This window comes from Coturnix japonica, chromosome 9 (genome assembly GCF_001577835.2).
Source record: "Coturnix japonica isolate 7356 chromosome 9, Coturnix japonica 2.1, whole genome shotgun sequence".
NCBI lineage: Eukaryota > Metazoa > Chordata > Aves > Galliformes > Phasianidae > Coturnix > Coturnix japonica.
This window is the reverse complement of record NC_029524.1, coordinates 255,479-275,948: the sequence shown is the minus strand read 5'-3', so window position 1 is coordinate 275,948 and position 20,470 is coordinate 255,479. Positions and strand designations below refer to the sequence as shown.

The following is a 20,470-nucleotide window of genomic DNA, read 5'->3' as shown; positions in this document are numbered from 1 at the left end:
CATGTTTAAAGATCCCCCCAGAATTTACATAGCACAACATTACTGTGGAATGTGCTCTGCATAGTGAAGGCCAACAGAATGATGTGAACTGTTGTGTGGACTCCTGCCCTTCTTAAATGGAATCCTGAAACAATAAACACGTCTAAAAACTCCTGAGAGGTCTGAAAGAGTTAAAGCTCACAGACAGAAAATCACTCTCAGATCTGCACCCCTGTAAAGGTCATCCTTTAAAAGGACAAAGTGAAGTCACATCAGCTATCTGGCATAACAGAACACACAACGATCTAACTCCTGTTTGCAGACTAAAAATAACCATCACCATTTATTAAAGTGCCTTAAGGTCAGTTACAGTGGGTCTCACACTGGGTGTGCAGAGGTGGCTGTTAATTAAAGGGTATTCCCCAGAGCAAATCCCAGCCCCCAGCTTTTCTTCAGAGACTGGGGAAGTTACTCCCCATGAATCTTTGTGCAAAGGACAACTCTGAGTCAGGACCTGTCTGACACTGTGTGTACTAAGGTTGGGAGGGTGTGTTCGAAGCCCCAGGCGCCTTACAGTAGGGGATCCTACTGCCCAGAGTGTGCCCCTCAGGTGGGAACAGAACATCACAGGTGACAGAGATTTTGTGGGTGGCCATCAATTTATCCTCTCTGACAGCAATCAAGAAAAAATCCAGTTAATAGGAATGTCTCAGGTAACCACACTCCTGACAGAGTTGTTAGGGACACGTGCATCTGCCTCATCAGTTGCTTTTTGAATCTGCTGCCTTCAGTTAGTACCAATCAAAACTATATGTATGCTCAAACATACTCACAGAGCACATTAAAGCTGATACGCTTCTGAAAGCTACCAGATAAAATGGAAGCCTGTTCAAGATGCTGTAGATATTTCATCTAGTTTCTACCACATATAGCAGTCTGTATAAAGCCATGATAATGAGCAGCATCCAAAACGAAAGCCTGAGCTGCTGTCAAATACTGTGGACTTGCAGGTGACAGAGTTTTGTGAAGAGTACAGGAATGGGTTGGAGGGTCTGGGAGGAACAAGGGAAACAATAGTCCTCTTCTGTATCTTGTCTCCAGGACAGATGCTGATACCTTCTGCTTAGTGCTGGACTGGAAAGGGAAAATATAGAATATTTGAATTCTCAGTATTTCTGGTTCTGTATGGAACTAATGCCATCCTCCCCTTCAGGAGCTGCCTTCTCCGATCTCCCTTATAGGATTTACAAAATGGAATTTAACTGAAGTAATACAACTTTTAACTGCAATGACCAAGGGTTTAATCCAAACCCAAGTCCACAGACTAAGTGTGAATGCGCTAAATCGCCCATTTGCTCCCTCTGACCCTCAGCTCACCCAAACTTGTGTTATTATCCCTGTGGCCATTTGATGTGACTAGGATGTTCTGCAATATCCCAGAGGGATGTTTTGGTGCGATGTTGAGACTGACACAGATTCTGGCCCTCCAAAGAAGAACCAGACCTCCAGATCCTCCACAAATTGCTTTCATCCCACTTGTGTCTCCCACATCCCCACACTCACCCCACAACAAACACATGGCCCACCTCACTGCCACTAACACTGCATGCTGCCATCCACTGTCACCCAGCTGCCATGGGCAAAATTAGATATCTTACCGCTAGCAGGGACTGGCAGAGGGGCAGGGATAAGAGAAAAATGAGAGCAGGAAATAGCTGAAAAGCAGCCTGAATTTTCTGGTGTTTCCTCTCATACTCTACCATTTGTCCACTGAACATGCTGGGGATGAGGCATTCTCAGGGACTCAGACAATCATGCTAATAGGAACCAGATCAGACTTCCTCTTTTTAGACCACTTCCCTACCCCTTATAGGATTTGCTTGAACTCATAACCAAAAGCACCCACATACAAAAGACTGTACTGGCTTAATCGAAGCAGTGCAAGAGACCTACAGTTTTAACCCTGTGAGCAACAACTCCCAGGAAGAACACGTTGCCCTGCAGTCTCTGCCCCCATTTATGCTCTCTGTGCATCCCTTTCAGGCACTTCCTCCAGGAGGCTTTCCTCAAAAATCAGATTTGCCACATGTGGTAACAAGTCTGAATAGTCCAAAAGCTTCTGGAAGTTCAGAATGAGAGAAATTTCCCACACAGATAAAATGGGCTATGGGAAAGCATAGAGAACAAGAACTTGAGCACCTAATGCTTTGCTGGGAGCAGGCTGGAAGGCAGGCAGTCTGGGCAGCTTTGGCCTCGTTGAAGAATAAAGAAAAAAAATAAAATGACGGCCTTTACTAGAATTCATGCGTTCAATAGAAACGCTTTCTGCATCCTTATTATTTGTTCACTACCCACCATTATACCTCCTCATGCAGGATAAAGCAGTTTCTTTCCATCCTTGGCCCTTCTAGCCAATTTTTAATTTCATTAAAAATGCACACCCCTTCAGCTTTTCTTCCTGAGTTTTATCTGTAACAATTTCTACTTTGCACTGTTCAGAATTCTTATTTTCTTACTTTTGAAGTTTTTAGGTGCTTTTCTTTTACTGCTGCACCGAGCTCTTTTATTAGACAGATAATCCCATTTCCTGCACCTGCACTCATGACTTTCTGGCATTAGCCATTATATTTAGGGGCTACATACAAACCTCATATTTCAAAAAGCAATTATTCCAGTCTTCAAAATAGATTCAGTCCATTTAGTTTTGTTTGTTTCAGAAGCAGCAATTCATTATATTTTGTTTGGATTATTAGCTCATACATCACATTACCACCCCAAAGGATATTTAAGTCTGGTAACCTGTGTGTGATTTCTTAATATACAAAGTTTTTGTAAACGATTAGCAAAACCAGATGGAAAAAAACAACAACCAACCAACCAACCAAACAAACAAAAATTAACTGAAGTAATCTTTCTAGTAAGAAAATATAATATTGCTTTGTATGGTTCATAAACATTCTGAAGGAAGTCCAAATCTGACCTCTAAGAGATGAAGTGATTCATTTCAAACACCTCCGTTAAGATTTCACTATTGTGCTGCAGGACTCAAAATTACCCTCAAGACGAGAACTTTATGCAACAAAACTCTTTAATATTAAACGTATATTCAAGTCACTGGCACAACTGTCAGCTTCACCAACGGGTTCAAAGCGCCTGCAGCTCGCCATGGCACTCATTGTATGATTTCATCCAGATCCAATCATACAGTCTAAGAAAACCAAATCTAAAGCTTTCCGTTTACCATTCTGAAATCCATTTTTTATTATTACATTCTCTTATTTCAAATGCCACATCAAATATGGCTCAGCATCATTTTACTGCAGCAAAGTACAAATATTTCATTATATTATCCAATAATTATATTTGTCTGCCGGTTTGCTCCCACAAACTTGTCACTCTAAAAAACTCCACTGTAAGCAGCTTCTCTCATAGATACTGAAAGGAACAAACAAGCTGAAACACCACTGAGCCTTTCTGATGATGTCTGCGAGGCTGAGATGTGTGAAGACATATGGCAGCACTCAAAACATGACATGCTTCCTATTAGAAGGCTGTGCTTTGGGTATTTGTCGCTGGCTACTCAAAGCTGTGTTCAACTTTGACTATCACTTCAACTCGTTTCAATTAGTTACAAGACATACTTTCCTAACTGTGGAAAACTCCTCACCCAGAAAGAGTATTTTCCATATTAGAATTACCAATAAATTAGTGTAAATTTCCTTTTCCCAAATGCTTCAAATAATAGAATGTATGCATCTACTTTCATTTTTATTTTTTTTCACCATCACTTTAAAAGAACATAGAGGTGTAGGCCTCTATGTAGTTGTCTTCAGATGTAACTGAACTATGTAAGACTGAGGACACATTGTGGCTGCTTCAAAACAGTTCAGTCCTGCTATTATACCTCTTCCTGGGATTAGTTGTGCACACTGCCACCGGCCTGGGAAGCAGAAATACATTTGCAAGGGCACGCTGGGCGCTCATGTAGTAAAAAGCAGACATCCCGTATGCTCCTGACTAAAATGCTGAGTGCCTCTGTGCTGAAACACCACGCTGAAATGACGGCTTCAGGTAAAAAGAAAATGGAGCAGGATACATGATAGTGCTCACTACTGGCCTTGTCAAAAGAGCCCCTTTGCTGTCCACGGGAAAGGGCGATCCAGGGAGACAGCCTTCACTATCCAGATCTCAGTTATGCAATCTCCGTTATGCAATAGAGGAAGGTGGCTTCTTCTCCGGTAATTACAAGAGTTTCACTACAGGAGGCTTACTCCAGTCTCTGCATCTCATATTTTGAGCATATTCTTCACTCACATATGCATATAATTATATAAAAAGTGAGCAGCCCATGGAATTATTTACATTCCTAAAGTTAGGGCCATACATACTGATTCTGGGCTTGAAAATGGTTGTACATGCCGGGTCTTGTTTGCTTACAACATTGCTTCGTCAACATTCCCTTAGATTTCTCCTGGAGAAAACACTGATGCCAGCTTAGTTTCTTCACGTGAAGTAGCACCATCTTATTCACTCTCTCTCCTTTTCCTCTTTGTTATTGGTGTTAATGTAACAGCAAGGCTACCCACTTCTGGAGAGAACTGGTGGTCTCTTTGGTGATTATTTTGCATAATGTTGTTCATGCATGACATCTGGGACTGGGAATACTCAGCTTCAAGTAGATCCATTCCCACGTATCCACAATGAGGCACAGGCTCATTTCGGATGAATGAAAAAGGCAAGAGAAATAAATGCATTATTTCATTAAAAATGCAGACAGTACCAAGAAGAAAGGCAGATTGTAGGCGTCACCGAATAGTACGTAGTAAATAAACCGTATTTGTAAAGCTAGACACCAGTGTAAGCCTGAGGTGTTGAGGGGTATAGACAACAAAGGCCTCAATGGCTTCAGGCCATATGGAACTCCAGTCTCCACGTGGCATCTTCAGCACTGAAGTCAACAGCTGAAGGCTGCTGATTTACACACTGAAACATATTTATGTGTACAAAGGTATACAGGGCCTATTCTGAGCCTAAGCACTCCTGTCTATGAATTCAAGCGAGACCTTGAGAGCACTAAAAACAGGAAGTTAGGCATTTAAGACTGGTGTCTTTATTTTAATCGGTAAAAGCAAGCAAGTAAAGACACACAAAGCTGAAGTGCCCCAGTGAAGAGATGGGATCTCCCTCACAAGACATGCAGGACTTAGTCTTACAGAGCCCTAAATATATCAAACAAAGGCCCTGACTTCAACAGATGATCATCCAGATTACCCCCTTGAACTTCAAATTGTTTGCTGTTCTCCAGTAACCTTTCTCTTCTGGCAAGCAGTGGCAGGAAATTGCAAAAGAACAATCAAAATTAAAATGCACACCCCTAAAAATAGTCTTTTAGTAATACATGATGGAAAATCTTCTTAGTTGCCACAGAGTGTTATCCCTATTAATCCAGATAGAACAATGGTTATTACAAACTATGCCACAGTGCCCTATGGCCAAAGAAATGACTTCCTATTCTTTGCTGTGATTTCCTCTCAAGTCTATTTGATGGCCTCGTACCTATACAGGACTGAATCGAGTTAGGATTCTGTCTTTGCACCTAACTCAGTTATCTTTAAATGGACTCAGACTAGGCTGATTTTCAGAAACAAAACATTTCACTGGGAGTATGAAAAATAAGTAAAATGGTATGAATGGAGTAGCCAGAATTCATACAAATAACAGAGGGTGAAAATCAGAGTGTACGGTGGTTTATAGAATTCTGTCCATACTTTCTGGCATTGGCTGAGGTTGGTCTGTTTGCAAACCTCCATGTCACAAAAGAGGTAAGAAGATAAAAATTAGGAGTGATAGGAATGAGGCAATTTCCTTCCCCAGCAGATGGCTTTTTCACAGTCAGTATCAGCAAACAGGTAAGACTAAGACTTTTACATGAGATGGGAAGATTTTTGTGGGAATTCTGACAACAGATATGAATATATAGTATGAGTTTGCCCAACATTCAGGCTTTCTCTCTAAAACCCAAAGGTGGGCCCTCACCCCAGAGCCAGCCCCAGGGGCACCTGAGGTCCTGCCCTGTCCCCAGCATCAGTCCCCCACTAACAGAAACCTCTGAGGGCACCTGGTCTGGTGTTTCTTGGGTCTCATTAAGCAGATGGTTGCTGGAAACAGACTTTTTGCTTTTACAGGAAAGTGGCAGTTAACTTCAGCAGCATAAACACGAATCCAATTGTGACAGCCAGGGTAGATCACAAGACAAGTCTGGACAGTTGTCAGCTTTGTTCTCTCACACTGCTTTTTGCTGCTCGTGCCTACCCTACAGCACTTGCTTTTGGCCAGTGACCAATCAATCATTAGAAGACCATTCCTCTATCCTATAAAATGATCATAAATCTCTGCTTTTCTTTCCTATTACGTAAGCTTACCAAACCACCTCCAAAACCAAACATGATTGTACCTCAGAAATGAGATCAAAAGCAAATACCATCATCACATTACTAATGATCATTACTAGATGACATGCATATCACTTACAAGTATTAAAGCAATGAATGAAAGGTGGTAGGATAATAATACGATCAGTTATTTCAAATAATATTTTTTATTTTTATGGTGACTAAATCTTGATTAATTCAACTAGTAGACATAAATCAATGGTAGTTGTTTTCTAGCTTAAAAAAAATCAATTAACATCAAAACAAACAGGCTAACTTAGCAGTGTCAGAAACTTCCTCTCCTCTGTCGTCACCTACAAAGGAACATTTCTGGTCAATAACCATAACAACTTTGATTTTTCAAATGCATGTATTTTGGTTAGCATCTCGTTTCACAACGACAACAACTATTAAGAGTCCCACGTTTCTCCCAGGAAGGTGAGAAGCCACAGTATTCCTGCAATGATGGAGCAGTCCCACTGTACAGCCAAAGGAAAGGCCTCCAATGCTCAACCCCCCTCACTTCCAGATGCCACCCAAAGGATCCCAAGCACTTTCAGGTCAGCTGTGAGCACAGCGTTTCTTAAAATAACATTCTTTTCAAAATATGCTTTCCTATATGGTGAAATGTTTTGGCTCAGCTCTAGATGGAAACAGTAGCTCTCCCATCCCTCTCCCGTAATTGGCTGAGGTCACAACCGTGACTCAATACGTGATTTTGATGTATTAAGACTAATTTCCCCCAATGAGCAAAACAAAACACATTCAATGGCCCATCCGGGCAAATAATTTCTGCAAATGCTTGCAAGACAAATAGCACTGCACACTCTGAGGCACAACACATGAATAATAAATGGACATTTCAGCATTCTATGTTTTCTAGCACATAATAAAATATGCCAGATTTACATAAAACGATTCAGATTTGTCTTATATTAAAATGTTTCATTTTGGGTTAGTTGCAGTAGCATGCCACATGATTTCTGCCTCTATTGAAGTCTTGACGTTGGTTTTAATACTAAAAAGTCATTGCTTGATCCTAATTAATATTATTTAATTGTATCTTGCATCACTATATTTAACAAAAAAAAAAAAAAAAGAAAAGAAATCTGTAGACAGCAAAAGTACACAGATTTCAACCAGGGATGATGTATACCTCAGTTAGGATTAGATCACAACACTAACATGCGCTCTCCATAAAACAACGCTACTGTGATGGCTTCTCAGCAGGACTGGACTAGAGCAAGTCCCCTGGTGCTGGTTCATAGACTGACTTCTGCTTTGGTAGGAGCCTTAAAGCCATGGCAGAACCAAATCCAGATCTCCCAAACTCCCTTTCTTTATAAAATGTAAGGGTATGTGATGAGGCACTCCTGCACATCCCCAGGACTGGAGCTCCCACATCTTGCCTGCAGCTCTGAACTCATTCCTACTACCCAGCATCCCACCGGGGATGTGAAATGGTCAGAAAGAAGGAAGGAGAATGCACTTCTAGCTTCAAAGCAGCAGTGGTTTGCAGAAACCTCCAGCCAGCAGAGGATTCTGACAGACTTCAGATGCCCCAGCCCACTATTAGAATACATTTCTTCTTAATTGCCTGGGATCTACAGCCTTCACTGCAAGGAATGCTTTCTAGTGAAGCATCTCCATTTCCATGCAGCCTTCTAGATAACATTATATCCCAGTGCACTGCTGTATGCTACACTGCTCGGCAGAGAGGGCTACCACTGATTTTGACCTTTCTTGGTAACAAAGGAATCCCCCCAACAGACAGCCAGTGCTTTGTTTCAGCTTTGATTGAAAAGTCAGTGGGCAAATGTAACAACAGTGAAAAGCTCAGGGCTTAAAAGAATTTGCTAAGGACTACATATGGTAGAAATCTGTCAGTTCCTTAAGAAGAGAGAGCATTAAATCGCCACTTGATTTTTGTTTACACTTCCCAGAGTGCAATGACTGATGTATCTTTTTTTGCTTTAATCCGAGACATGACAAAATCTGTTATCTGATATTTTTATACAGCATACGTTGAACATGTACACATATAATTTCTACGAAATTAAAAAACACACAGAAGACCAGAGAGAGAAAGATTATACTTAGTCTTTGAATGAGCTGGATACTTTCAAGCATTGGCATGAATTGTTTCATTGCATATGGGTTATGAATAATACCATAACTTATCTCAGAGCTGGGAATTCTGCATTTATATCTGGAAGCAAAGAGATGTCCGATTTTTAGCAGGGGAGAAGAAAAACAGCCCATGAATCCAATAAGCATGAACATGACAAACGGTGTAACTGATAAAGTAATGTGAGATGATAGTTTATCTGAAGACAGGAGCAGAGCAGGAAGTAAAGATATAAACAGCCTATTTGCTTTTTCCTTGCTCCTTCTCTTTTTTAAGACTTTAAACACTTCCATTTGGAGTTTCATTAATTCTGTCTTTCCTTTCCTAAATTATATGCATTTTTGCAAGACACGTTTTTCTTAGGTCAGCTGGTTTTAAGTACAATTATGTGGCATAAAGTAGCCCTCAAAGAAGGTACAATGTGGGATTTCATATTTATTATCAGTTGCAGTTCACATCTGCTCTATTAATCAAAAAGGGGGATGGAAAAGATACTAATGTTCACTGCTAGTTCTTCAAAATCAACTGGAGACTTCACTTGATCTGTTTGTGCATTACAGTAATTTTTACCTATAGTAAATTGTAACGTGGTAATTCTATTGATATGTGAATCAAGCCAGAAATGGGGAAGACTAGAAATCAGGTGATGTGTAAGGTGCTAGACTCAGCCTGCTCTGGAAGGCGGGGGCTGCATCCAGCAGCAGGCACAAGGAGGCTCTTCCAGGAGGCTGGAAGATTCCAACACACCTATTGCTCATAAAACAAATACTAGAATTCTGTTTCACTCTTTGTCTACACAGCCTACACACTCTACTAACAGCACTTTAAAATCCAGATTTAATCAGCTTTTCAGTGCTAGTTTTTTTTTTTTGTGTGTTAATAACACAACTAAAAGAAAAACTCAAGAAGAAGAAAAAAACAACTACACATGCTTGATGATACATGCAAAAACCTCAGATATTTAGCAACTTCATGATGCTTTGGAAATATCACTAAAATTATGATCAAAGGAATTTATATTATTCCAAGTACTTAAGGCCGAACAATCTCAGGGCCATAATCAATACTCTATTTAATCTTTCACCCTTGGAATACATTATTGCTAAGCATCTCAATCTGATGGGAGTTACACTTACTTAAAGATGATATTCTCATAAAAAAGAATTAGAAGTAACAGAAAGCACTACTTCCAACTTAGAAGAAGAGATATGAAGAATTCAGTTTTATTCTTCTAACTAGTAATTCTGTTTTGAAGGTATTTTTTAAGTGTACATAGAAAGTTGGTATGCAGCTCATTGTAATGAGACTGTTCTGATTTTCCTTTTGTACAGCAGACAAAGGAACAGAATTTCCAATAAATAGCTACTTATAATTTAATCTAGCTATTTTCTGTTGTTTGTGTTTATAGAGCACAATTACACAGACAGATATATCTAATATTTATAAAGTAAATTAACATTCTATTTGATAACATATAAAGGCAGATAAATAATGAATTACCCTTTTCATCAGTCTAACCACATAATGTCTATTTCACCATAATACCAAGTACCACATCACCCTAGTTGCTGCAATCCCCCACAGCAAGTTAAAGGAGTGCGATACAAAGGATCCCTAAACCACAGCTACAGAGCCTACAGAACATAAAAGACAATCCAGATTTAATAGGAGCACTAATTACCAGTTAGGTTATGGATTTACCACTTGTTGATGAGAGGTAAAGGAGGGCTGTAGCAATCATAGTAACAAGTAACAATAAGAGCAAATAAGAAATCAAACCACGACTCCCTCTCAAAGCCATGGTCCCAAGAAATCCAACATCCTGATAAGCCATTCCTCCTCCCATTTAAACTGAGCAGATGATTATTTTTCTTCCTGATCATCCCACCCAGAAAGGCTGTCTTTAACCTTCCAGTTCTTTTAGAAAAAGGGCTCCATCACTCTCTAATGGTGAAGTAGACTCATGTGCAAACACATCTGACTACAAATGCACTGTTGAAAGCATTCTTCCACACTGACAAGAAAACACGCCTACTTTAAATGAAAATCAGTCTCTGCTTAATCTGTTGGCTGCAGCTCATTTGGAGTGGCACTGCTGTAAGAGCTCATAGAGCTGTGCTGAAGCCGTAACATCTCAGAGCTGTGCCCTTAGCTTTGAAAGCCTGCAGATCCATGGGGACAAGCAGATGACAAAGGCAGACAGAGGTTAATCATGCATCTGACAATCTCAGTGGTGCTTCTGGTGTATCATGTTTTCAATGGGCATAGCTGATACATCCGGGAATGCTTTCTGCTCTGATTAAAGTTCTGTGTGGTTCAGTTACTGCACAGATTCATTTTGTCTTCTCATCTGTTTACATCTACACCATAAAAGCCGTTCAACCATGGAGATACTCCTCCAGCACAATTTCACAAGTCTCCAAAACAGAACTTGACTCTTGTAAACTGTGGGACTCAGGAGCCTCTCATTGGGACTCCAGGCCACAGGACAGTGAATTGAATGCTATGGGACATCAGCCAGGAACTATAGAGACTTCCAGGGAAATAATTCTGTCTCATGAGAATTCAGCTGACACATGACAATATCTGACTTCCTTTGTTGCCACACCTACCTCAGGGTTCTCTCAGGGCTCAGGAAGTCTAAGTACCATCATATGGCTTCAGCTCTGCCATCAGACCTGGTGGTAAAATGCATTCAACTCTAAAGTCACTTACTTGATTAAAGTTCTGAAGTTTATCAATCAAATTGCTGATGAGTGGGTCTAGTCCTCTGACTTTCAGTTCTGGATTATTACTTTGTGCCTTCAGTCCACTGGAAACAATTCTGCTGGTATAACTGAAAAAAAGCAGAAAACATCACTGATTAGAACTATATCCATCAGAAGTAAAAATCACATGAAAGACAACCTCCAAAATAAATATTCTGGAGATGGCAATAGAAAATAGTAATACATATCTATACACCAGAGAAGAACAAAATTAGTTTCTCTATGGTATCATCAGATTATTCAAACCATAAATGAACATTAATTCTACAAGCCAAAGAGGTTACTTCTATTTCTAAGGTAAGTGGAATGGTTCAGTCTTTACTGCCATCCCACCAACATTTGCCACTGATGTTGCAGGCAAACATTAAAAATAAAATAAAATAGGAAGCATTATTTTTGCAACAGCCCTTGTATTTTGGCACTCATTTGTTAACAAACAGATGAGAGATACTTGCACTATCCATCAGGAACTAAAGAGCCCCTTCTCAAATCCATCTCTCAGACAATGCCACTTGCCTGTGAGGAGTCCATCAGATTCCCAGTTGGCACCTTTACAAACTCAGGCAGTTATCAGTCATCTCCTTTAGACAAATGCCACATCTATCACTTACATCATATCTACATACTTCAATATACCAGCTGTTCCAGTTGATATATATATCAATATACCAGTTGATACTTCATTTAAACCAAGTTACGTTGAAGCCAAGGACAGTATTTCAAAGTGGAAAAATTGCCAAAATCCTTCTTCTTTCTTTGGTGAGGAAACACTGATCTCCAAATATACTGGTCTAATCCCAGCTTTACTTAGGAGAAACCATAAGTTTTATGCACACTGTTGTCAAAGCATACTGAGTATCCTGTTGTTGAAGGTGTTGTTTAAAAAGATAAAGAACTGGGCTAGGGCCATCTTTTCAATAAAATGACTAAATTTCACTGCTTGAAAAAAAAAAAAAAAAAGACACAAAGTTTGTTTAAACAAACATTTTCTCAGTAATAGCCAGACAGTGCTTAGAAAAGGACAAACATTAAGGAAAATCTATTTCACTAAGTTGATATCTTTATGTTCAGAGAGCTTTTCAAAGGAAATGGACTAAGTTTTCTTTGTGTAAGTTGTAAGAATATGAACTAATCCAGAAGCACAAACTTCCATGATGCAATGGCACATGGAGAATGATGGCCACGTTCTTATCTTCCAAGTCAGGCTCTGACAGCTGAACCAAGGTCCCCAGGAAGAACACAGATAAAGGACTGTTTTCAAGTCAAGACTGTCTTGGATTGTATCAACACACTTTACCAAATTACAATACAGGAAGCCTGCCTTTGGCCTACCTTTATCCACTGCCCGGGCTATTTGCTGAATGTTTCTCATTGTTCATCAGATGAAAATAAATGCTTGTCACTGTAGATGTACAGAGACATCTGACAGAGCTTTCTGAGATCATCAGTATAGAAGAAATTTAGATTAATGTGTCAGCTCATGGCCTCTACCAGCCTTCCAGTGATTCTCAGTGTGTATTACTGTCTTAGTAGAAACTCAGCAACAGCAGAGAAAGGCTTTTCCTTTTCATTGCTCTTAAATGCTCTCCGTTTAACCCCTGGTTAAAGCTGTAAGGAGGAGTTCTCTAGAAGACTAACTCACTTGTTCAGCTGGGACATGAGATGGCTGCAGGGAGACCTCACTGTGGCCTTCCAGTACTTGAAGGGAACTTACTTGGAAAACAGGCAGGGGACCAATATATTACATGGGCAGACATTGATAGTGGGGAGTGGTTTTAAAACTAAAATAAGGGAAATTTTGAGTAGATATTGGAGGGAAATTCTTTACAGGCTGCTCAGAGAAGCTGTGGGTGCCCCATCCCTGGAGGCATCCAACATCAGATTCAATGTGGCCTATGGCAGCCTGATCTGGCGGGGGGCAACCATTTCCAGGTAAACCAATGCAGGAACTGCATCAGGGATAGATCTAACCAGCAATGATATTTAGCCATCAAAGCCCTAAACAGAGAACCATAGAATCATTAAGGTTGGAAGAGACCTCTATGATTGTGTAGTCTAACCATCCACCAACTTACTGCCACTAAACCATGTTTCTTAGTACCACACCTAAGAGTGCTCTGTTCACAGCACTTCCTTTGCTGTTCCCCACTGCAGACAGCACTAGTCTGGGTAAAAGTTTCTGATGAAGCTTTTATAGGAGCTTTTCTAAGTGCTATTGATCAGCCTCTAGCTGGAGCCTGTTTCCATGGCTTCCCGTTGCTCGGGGTGCTGTTATCCTGAGCTGTGTCACTAAGCCCCCCATGTACTGATCTACTGGTTAATGGCTCATCCTTCTCTAACGAAGCCAGCCCCAGCACACATACTCACTGCGAGGATCCCAGAGCAACACTGGAGCAGACATTGTGTTCTCTGTAACAGGCACGGAAAATTGCAGAATAATCTATACTGGAAATCCAGGACACTCTGAACCTTATTCACCAGCTACAAAATTGAAGATATATTTGCCAAGGCTTTTCTCATTCATTGGCCACATTTTTGTTTGTTTGTTTGTTTTTGAAATATAACTTTGCACAATATATTGCCAAGAAAAAGAAAAGGAAACAAGCATTTTTTATAATCTGCCATGCATCTTTTTCATTGTTTTTGTTCAGAACCACATGAGTAATTCTGCTGTGATTATCATGGCTAAAAGAGCAACACTTTTCTGAGACACACTGGCAAGCTGAAATGCTTAGTGCCTGAGACGACTGATCCTGAAAGTCACCTTGGCCATTTACTTAATTGGTGTCAGAAGAATGGGAACACCATAGATTCTGTAGAAATGTGTAAGCTGTTCTGTACCTCTCCTCCCAAACAATACCTCTCCCCCAACAGAAAATAACATCAAAAAAGTGAACAGAGTGAGCCACCTATTAAATGTCTTCTCAGCCTTCAAAATATTAACAGCTGTCCAACAGCCTGCAAAGGTCAGGAAAGAATGAAGAATGCAAGCTCCTGATTTTATAAACAATAAAATCATAAAACCATTAAAACAAAACCAGACTTTACAACAACTACTTTATATCTAGCTCTGCTTTGTGGTTTTTCTTTTAATCTTTATGCAACATTTCTTACACAGGAAACAATTCTAGAGATATATGTTGCCTGCAAAACCATCCAGAAGTAGATAGCACTATGCAAATAAAAACAATAACGAGTTAAAATTGTGTCTTTTATACCCGTATGTTTGAGCCAGTCATTCACCGCTGTTCTTATTTGCTAACACAAATTCTGAAGTAGCCTGTTTATTTCAGCCGCGTACTGAATGCGCCGTCAGAGCAGTCACCACCCACCCCCACTAAATGACTCAGAGGTTAAAGGTCTAGAGGGGAAGATGGGAGGGAAGAGATTTCCATGTATCTTTCAGTAAGAAGCAATGAAAATAATATTAAACTGGACTTGAGATCCAGTGAACAATTAATTCAGTTACATTAAACATGGTTCACCAGATGGTGTGTTTTGTATTATATTTATTCAAAATTTGACCCTTGGGATTGAATTATGTGAATTTACTGTTGTTCTACACCATCCTGTCGTGTCTCCAAATCTACAACTCTTTTGTTCATGTGACATTCTGACCTATGGGGCTCTGCAAAGCCTGATTTTCTCCTGACTGAAACCAACCAGAAGTGCACAACAACCAGTAAAAGTAGGATTGAAGAATAATGCATTTAGATTGTCAGCTTTGATTTGATTAGCTTCAGCCCACACTTCCAGGCAAAGTGGGAAGACAAGCAAAACATATAGCAATTTTATAGCCCTAGCGAGGTCGTCAAAGTTACATTCAGCTGAACAAGTAGCTTCAAGAAAGCAAAGCAAATACCACTTTCCTGGCGCTTTCCTGATCCAGGAGCAGCCAGCCCTGCAGCCAGCTGTCCCTCAGCAGCCCCATGCGTGGAGGCTGTGAGTTTGGGAGCTTACCCCATCTCCTTCCATCCTTCTTGTTAGAACTGAGCAGCAAGCAGACTGTGCTTCCAGTTCCCACAGCAGCACTGCATAGAGAAATATCTGTATAAAACTTACCATTTTTGTAACAGTTAAGAGAAAAACATACAATTTATGCCACTGTATGGCAGGAGCAATTCTACTGAAGTCAGTGGAGTTATACTATGGCAAAATTTGGACTTGTCATATGACAGTCAGACCCTTTGTGCCAAACAAAACTGGAAAAAATATTTTCCAATAAAAAGATTCAGTTGTTTAAAAATATCTGTATGAAGAGTTCATTTTGAAACAATTAAGTAACTGCCAACAGACTACAAGGAAGATCAAATCAAACTCATGATGAGCTTAACCGTGCTGAAGATTTTATGAAGTAAAAAAAAAGAAGCGACACAATGTGAATGTTCTCTCTGCCAAAACTATTCAGTGGAAGTTTCATAATCTTGTTTATTAGTAACTATGGGGAATGATGAGAGAAATACTGTGTGCTAGCGAGCTAATTCCAAGAAAATCACAAAGTCAAATGGCATTTCTAATGGTCTTTCTCCATCTCTCCAGGATGAGAAAAGACCTCCTGCAGTCTGCATTATGAAGACAGTTTTAAGGCTGCAGGTACAAAACTAAGTTACCTGTAAGTTTCAAAGTGATGCGACCCCACGAATAATAATATAATAAAATATATAAAATATAATAACAGTTACAAATATACATGTAAAAGATCTTAGCAACAAAATACATTCATCAGGTTTTCCAGAAGCATTCTAACTTTCAAAGAATACATGTAAAATGCTTGCAAAGTGTTGTAAACATGCTGTAAAAGACTGCAGGTGCAAGAACCCCCTTTCTTTTCCTAGGCATAAGGAAAGCTCGTGCTACATTCAAGGCACCCTGAAAGCACGAGGAAATCTGCAGAAGTTAACTGGATGGCCTTTATTATATTGAGGGGAAGAAAGTACTTGTCTGAACTAACGTCAGGTAGGAAGGCTCTTCAGATTGAACACACCAAACCTCCACAGAACATGCAAATGATACCTCTTTTCTCATTAAGCGAGCAATGAGAATGATATGAAAACAGAGTGTGACAGGCTAACTAGGAACCGTCAGCACAAAGAGTGCTCCCCATTAAATGACTCTGGGAAGCAAGACAGAAATAGCACAAAAAACAAACAGCATGCTTGTAAAAGGGACATCTGTGGCTATTCCTAGCAGGAAAAGTCAAGCTAAACTGAAACACCTTTTTCTCAGTAAGTTCTAGAGCAAGTACAGAGCTAAATCCTTACAGAATCTGATTCTGCACACCTCAAGTGCTTCTCACATGTAGCCTGGTCTACGAGCAGGGAAGACAAATGGGAACGTATGACTGCCAAACTTTTAACCAGAGAGGTGGAAGACACTCTGGAGAACCAGACTGACTCAGCAAGTGGGAAAATAAAGTCCTGAGAGAGGAGCGGACTTCTGCTTCTGGGAAGAAAACAAGAACAAGAGCAGACAAGCAATAAATTTCACAGCGGTAGAGAAAGAATGAAAATCAAGCAAAAGCTCATGTCTGGTTGATAGCTACTTTTGCAAAAAAAAGGTGACATTGTTCCAGTTCCTTTTGCAGGCACTCTGGTTGCTGGCACTTAAGAATTAGGATTGGCACACAAAAGAATATTCTATTATACAATCACAATTATTTTTAAGAAGCAAAAAAGGGAACATCCTATCTTGTGAGGGATCAAGTACATATCACAAGGAGAAGACCTTTCCTGTGGCTCATTAAAAGTCAAGCAAAACAAAATATAACAAAAAGGCATTAATGTTAGGAACTTAAAACTGCAGCTAACCTGGAGTTTTGTTTTGTGGGTTTTTTTTTTGAAAAGTCAGTTTCTCCAAATACATTCAGATACATATCACAGATTAATGAACAGCTAGTGATAATGAACACAAACTGCAGTTCTGCATGAACTCTGACCTGATGAGCTCAGCTGGAACCCCCTGCCCCAGCAGCTCTGCCTGCGTGTTCCCTGTTTGTGCATGTCCATAGCCAAAACACCTCTGGCGCCTAACGCTGTAATACAACGGTGCAGATTAGGATCACTGCAGCAATTTCAGGTTTCTTGTCTCTGTTTTCAGTGGTTGCCACAGTTCTGATCCCTGTATTTAATGCCATGCGCCTACTCTGATGGTCGTGCAAGCATGGGCCCAGCTTTGTTTCCTTCCTAATCCCCATCCTCCTCTCCCATGCCTGTGGAAGTACCTCCTTAGGCACTCACTGCCTGCTTCCCCTGTTCATCACTGCCCACCTGAACTGTAATGCTGACAAAACCAACGATGACTGTTCTGTAGCAGAAACATCCGTTTAGCTAGTACTGGCCACAGAAAGCGGGTTAGATAGATTTCTACTAGAGAAGTGCTCTGAATTTAAACCTGTATAGCGCTTACTCATACTAGTAAAATAACAAAAAAATAAGTAATCATATGGTTAGGTTTGACAGAGGAGCACCTCTCTCATCATGGGGGACCCAGCCCTGAGGCAGCCAAGTCACTGTATCTTAAACTCACTGTTTATTAGATCTTCAATCTATCTGCCTTCAAATCTATCACCAGATAAAGCCCTTTTCTGCCCAACCTCATTTGGGTAGACCAGGTCCACTTTCTCTTCCAAGTTCAAACCTCCAGAGATCCCTAAAAATGCACCTGCTCTGTCACCTCCCCTTGCCTCCTTATGGATGATCCTGACCATCACATACTCAAAATATGCACTACTGTATACATATTCAAACTCATGTTCTTCTGATATATTTGCGCAGAACTGTTCAAGGCATCTCTTACTGACATCACTGCCTTTCCCTTCTAACCAGGTCTTAATACCCTACAGTAGGTGCTCAGACCCTTGACCACAGATGAAAAATAATAGATCATTTCTGAGCTGCGGAAGCAAGGCACATCCTGCTAAACTATTTCTGTTTCTAGGTTAAAAATGTCCTGGTTTTGGCTGAAACACTGTTAATAGCACACCAGTGTTTTGGATGCTGTGTAATGATAGGTGCACACTAGGGGTTGGGGAGGGCTGCTCTGCAGAAGAGCAGCTGCTTTTGTGGCATGGCAGCAGGGCACAGGGAAGAGTCAGAAAAGCTTTCCTGAATTAGGCAAGGGATTGTTCATACCCCTTGGCATTGTGAAGAAGGCCATAAAGCTGTGGGGAGCTGGCCCAGGGCTGGTCCCTGCTGGGGGTCTGGCTCACTGTTGGTCAACACAGGGTGAGACCTTGCACTGTTGGCAGGGCATTAGTTGGTGAACAGTTGTATTGTTAAGCTGGGTATCACTCAGAGGGTGGCGAGTGATTGCACTGTGGGTCTCTCTCTCCATATATCTTTATCATTATGTCTTTGTTTTCATCATCCTCTTCAGTTTTAGTAAATAACTTTTATCTCTACCCATGGATTCTATTTTGCTTCTAATTCCCTCCCTCATCCTATTTGGCGAGGAGTGAGCAAATGGCTGTGTCGTGCTGACCGCTGGCAGATTAACAAACGTTTAGTCACTAAGGTGGTGGCACCACATTTTATGTAAGAAAATAGGAGACCTTCACACTATGTAGAAAAAGATCGGACCACTGAGACTTCCACATCTCCTGACTCAGAGCTCTTAAGCTCCTTTCCTTTGCTTAGTTTTTTTCCAATAAGAAGAAAGCTGAATTCATCATTCCAAGGCATGGAAGTTTTATTCCACATAGGAGAAGCAGTACTTTATTACAGAAGCTGTAAGAGCTACCAGTTCACTAGCATATTCAGAGCTTTCATCCAACTCCTTCCTTCTGCAACTGTCTACCTGGCACGGATCGGGACAATCTGCTTGTATTGCTCCCCAAACAGCAAAAAACCAAAACAAAATGCACTCAGCATCTTTGGCTGTAACTGATTCGTAGCAACGGGGACTGGGCTAGGTTTAACTTAATTACAGGTACCCCGTAGGCATCCTGTTGGCTGGAATTCCTTAAAGATGCACCAAAATTTCTGCCATACTATCATCAGAAGGTTATGTTGTGAACACGCAATTTTTCAGTACCAGCTTCAGGATCTGCATACAGCTTAGGCAGGTACCAGTTTTTTTCTAGCTTATATCTAACTAAAAGATTAATGCAGTAATTCACTGCTCACCTTGATCACGGATGAAAAGTTCGAGAACAATGTGGGGAACTCTGCTGACTCAATTAATGCTTTAGTCGTTAAATACAAAGCATTGTTTTCCTTGCTTGTCTGGTAACTCTCACAAAACAACTGCACTGGAGGAGAGGTTAAACATAAAATGACTTTCGTGTAATCACAAACTTGATAAAGAGAATATTTATGCCAAAATCAATTTTCTTGACCTATAATGTTCAGCTGTTTTTCTAACATTGTTGAAGATTTATATCTGGTTAGAAATTCCACAATTTAGCTTTTCTTTTCCTTTATTTCTCAGTAAGGCCACAGTCACCTGATAAAGTGAGTTTTTATACTCCGTTACTAAGACCTGCAACAAAACTTCAACACAAGTTCACTGCAGGAATAATTAAATCAAGGATCAAATTGTTAGGGCTGGAAACATTTAAATATAAATACATACTCCATAAAATACCAGGCAGAAGAATATCTATGAAGAAAAATAAGGACAGTTTTGAGGCATGTTCCCTCAGTTTCCTGTTATACAAATTCCCTTCCTTTACACAAGAGCTCCTATGCTTTTGCCCTAGATGCAGTAAAAATAAGCACTGTAAGTAAATGACCACAAAACAGACAGAGAGCCTCACTAAGAACAGGGAAACTCAAACGCCCTTCCCATCATACGCAGACATGTTATGGTCGCTTTTCAGCTGGCAGATGCAGACCCCTGGAAGCAGACAAATAAACAGACCAAGCAATGGAACATAAAGAGAAATAACCCTAACACAGCATTATGCTGTATGCAGTAGAGAAACCAGCTAAAATGTACTCCAACAAAGTAACCAATGTGCAGTGGCTCTAGGGACTCACATCTCCACAGTGCCCAAGTTTCCCTGACTTCTTGTGCGTAAGTATTTTGGACCTTTGAGTATGAGCACCCTGAAAGAAAGAGCTGTGAGTTTCAAGAGTAATCCAAGTGGACAGAGCCGTTTCCTCAAGCTCAGCAGCTGCCTTATGGCCTTATGTGTTTTTTCAAGTGATCCCGTGGATGAAGAG

At 40.4% G+C, this 20,470-nt stretch overlaps 1 protein-coding gene across 5 annotated transcripts in view; it reads right to left on the bottom strand.

Annotated features, from left to right (window-relative positions):
* The window catches only part of LOC107317829 (glypican-5-like), a 319,637-nt gene that overhangs the window by 116,493 nt on the left and 182,674 nt on the right, over positions 1–20,470 (bottom strand). For all 5 annotated transcript variants that reach the window (XM_015870947.2, XM_015870949.2, XM_015870944.2 and 2 more), the window contains one exon: positions 11,254–11,374. In XM_015870947.2, coding sequence (XP_015726433.1) covers positions 11,254–11,374 — 121 coding nt within the window. The remainder of the gene's footprint in view (positions 1–11,253; positions 11,375–20,470) is intronic.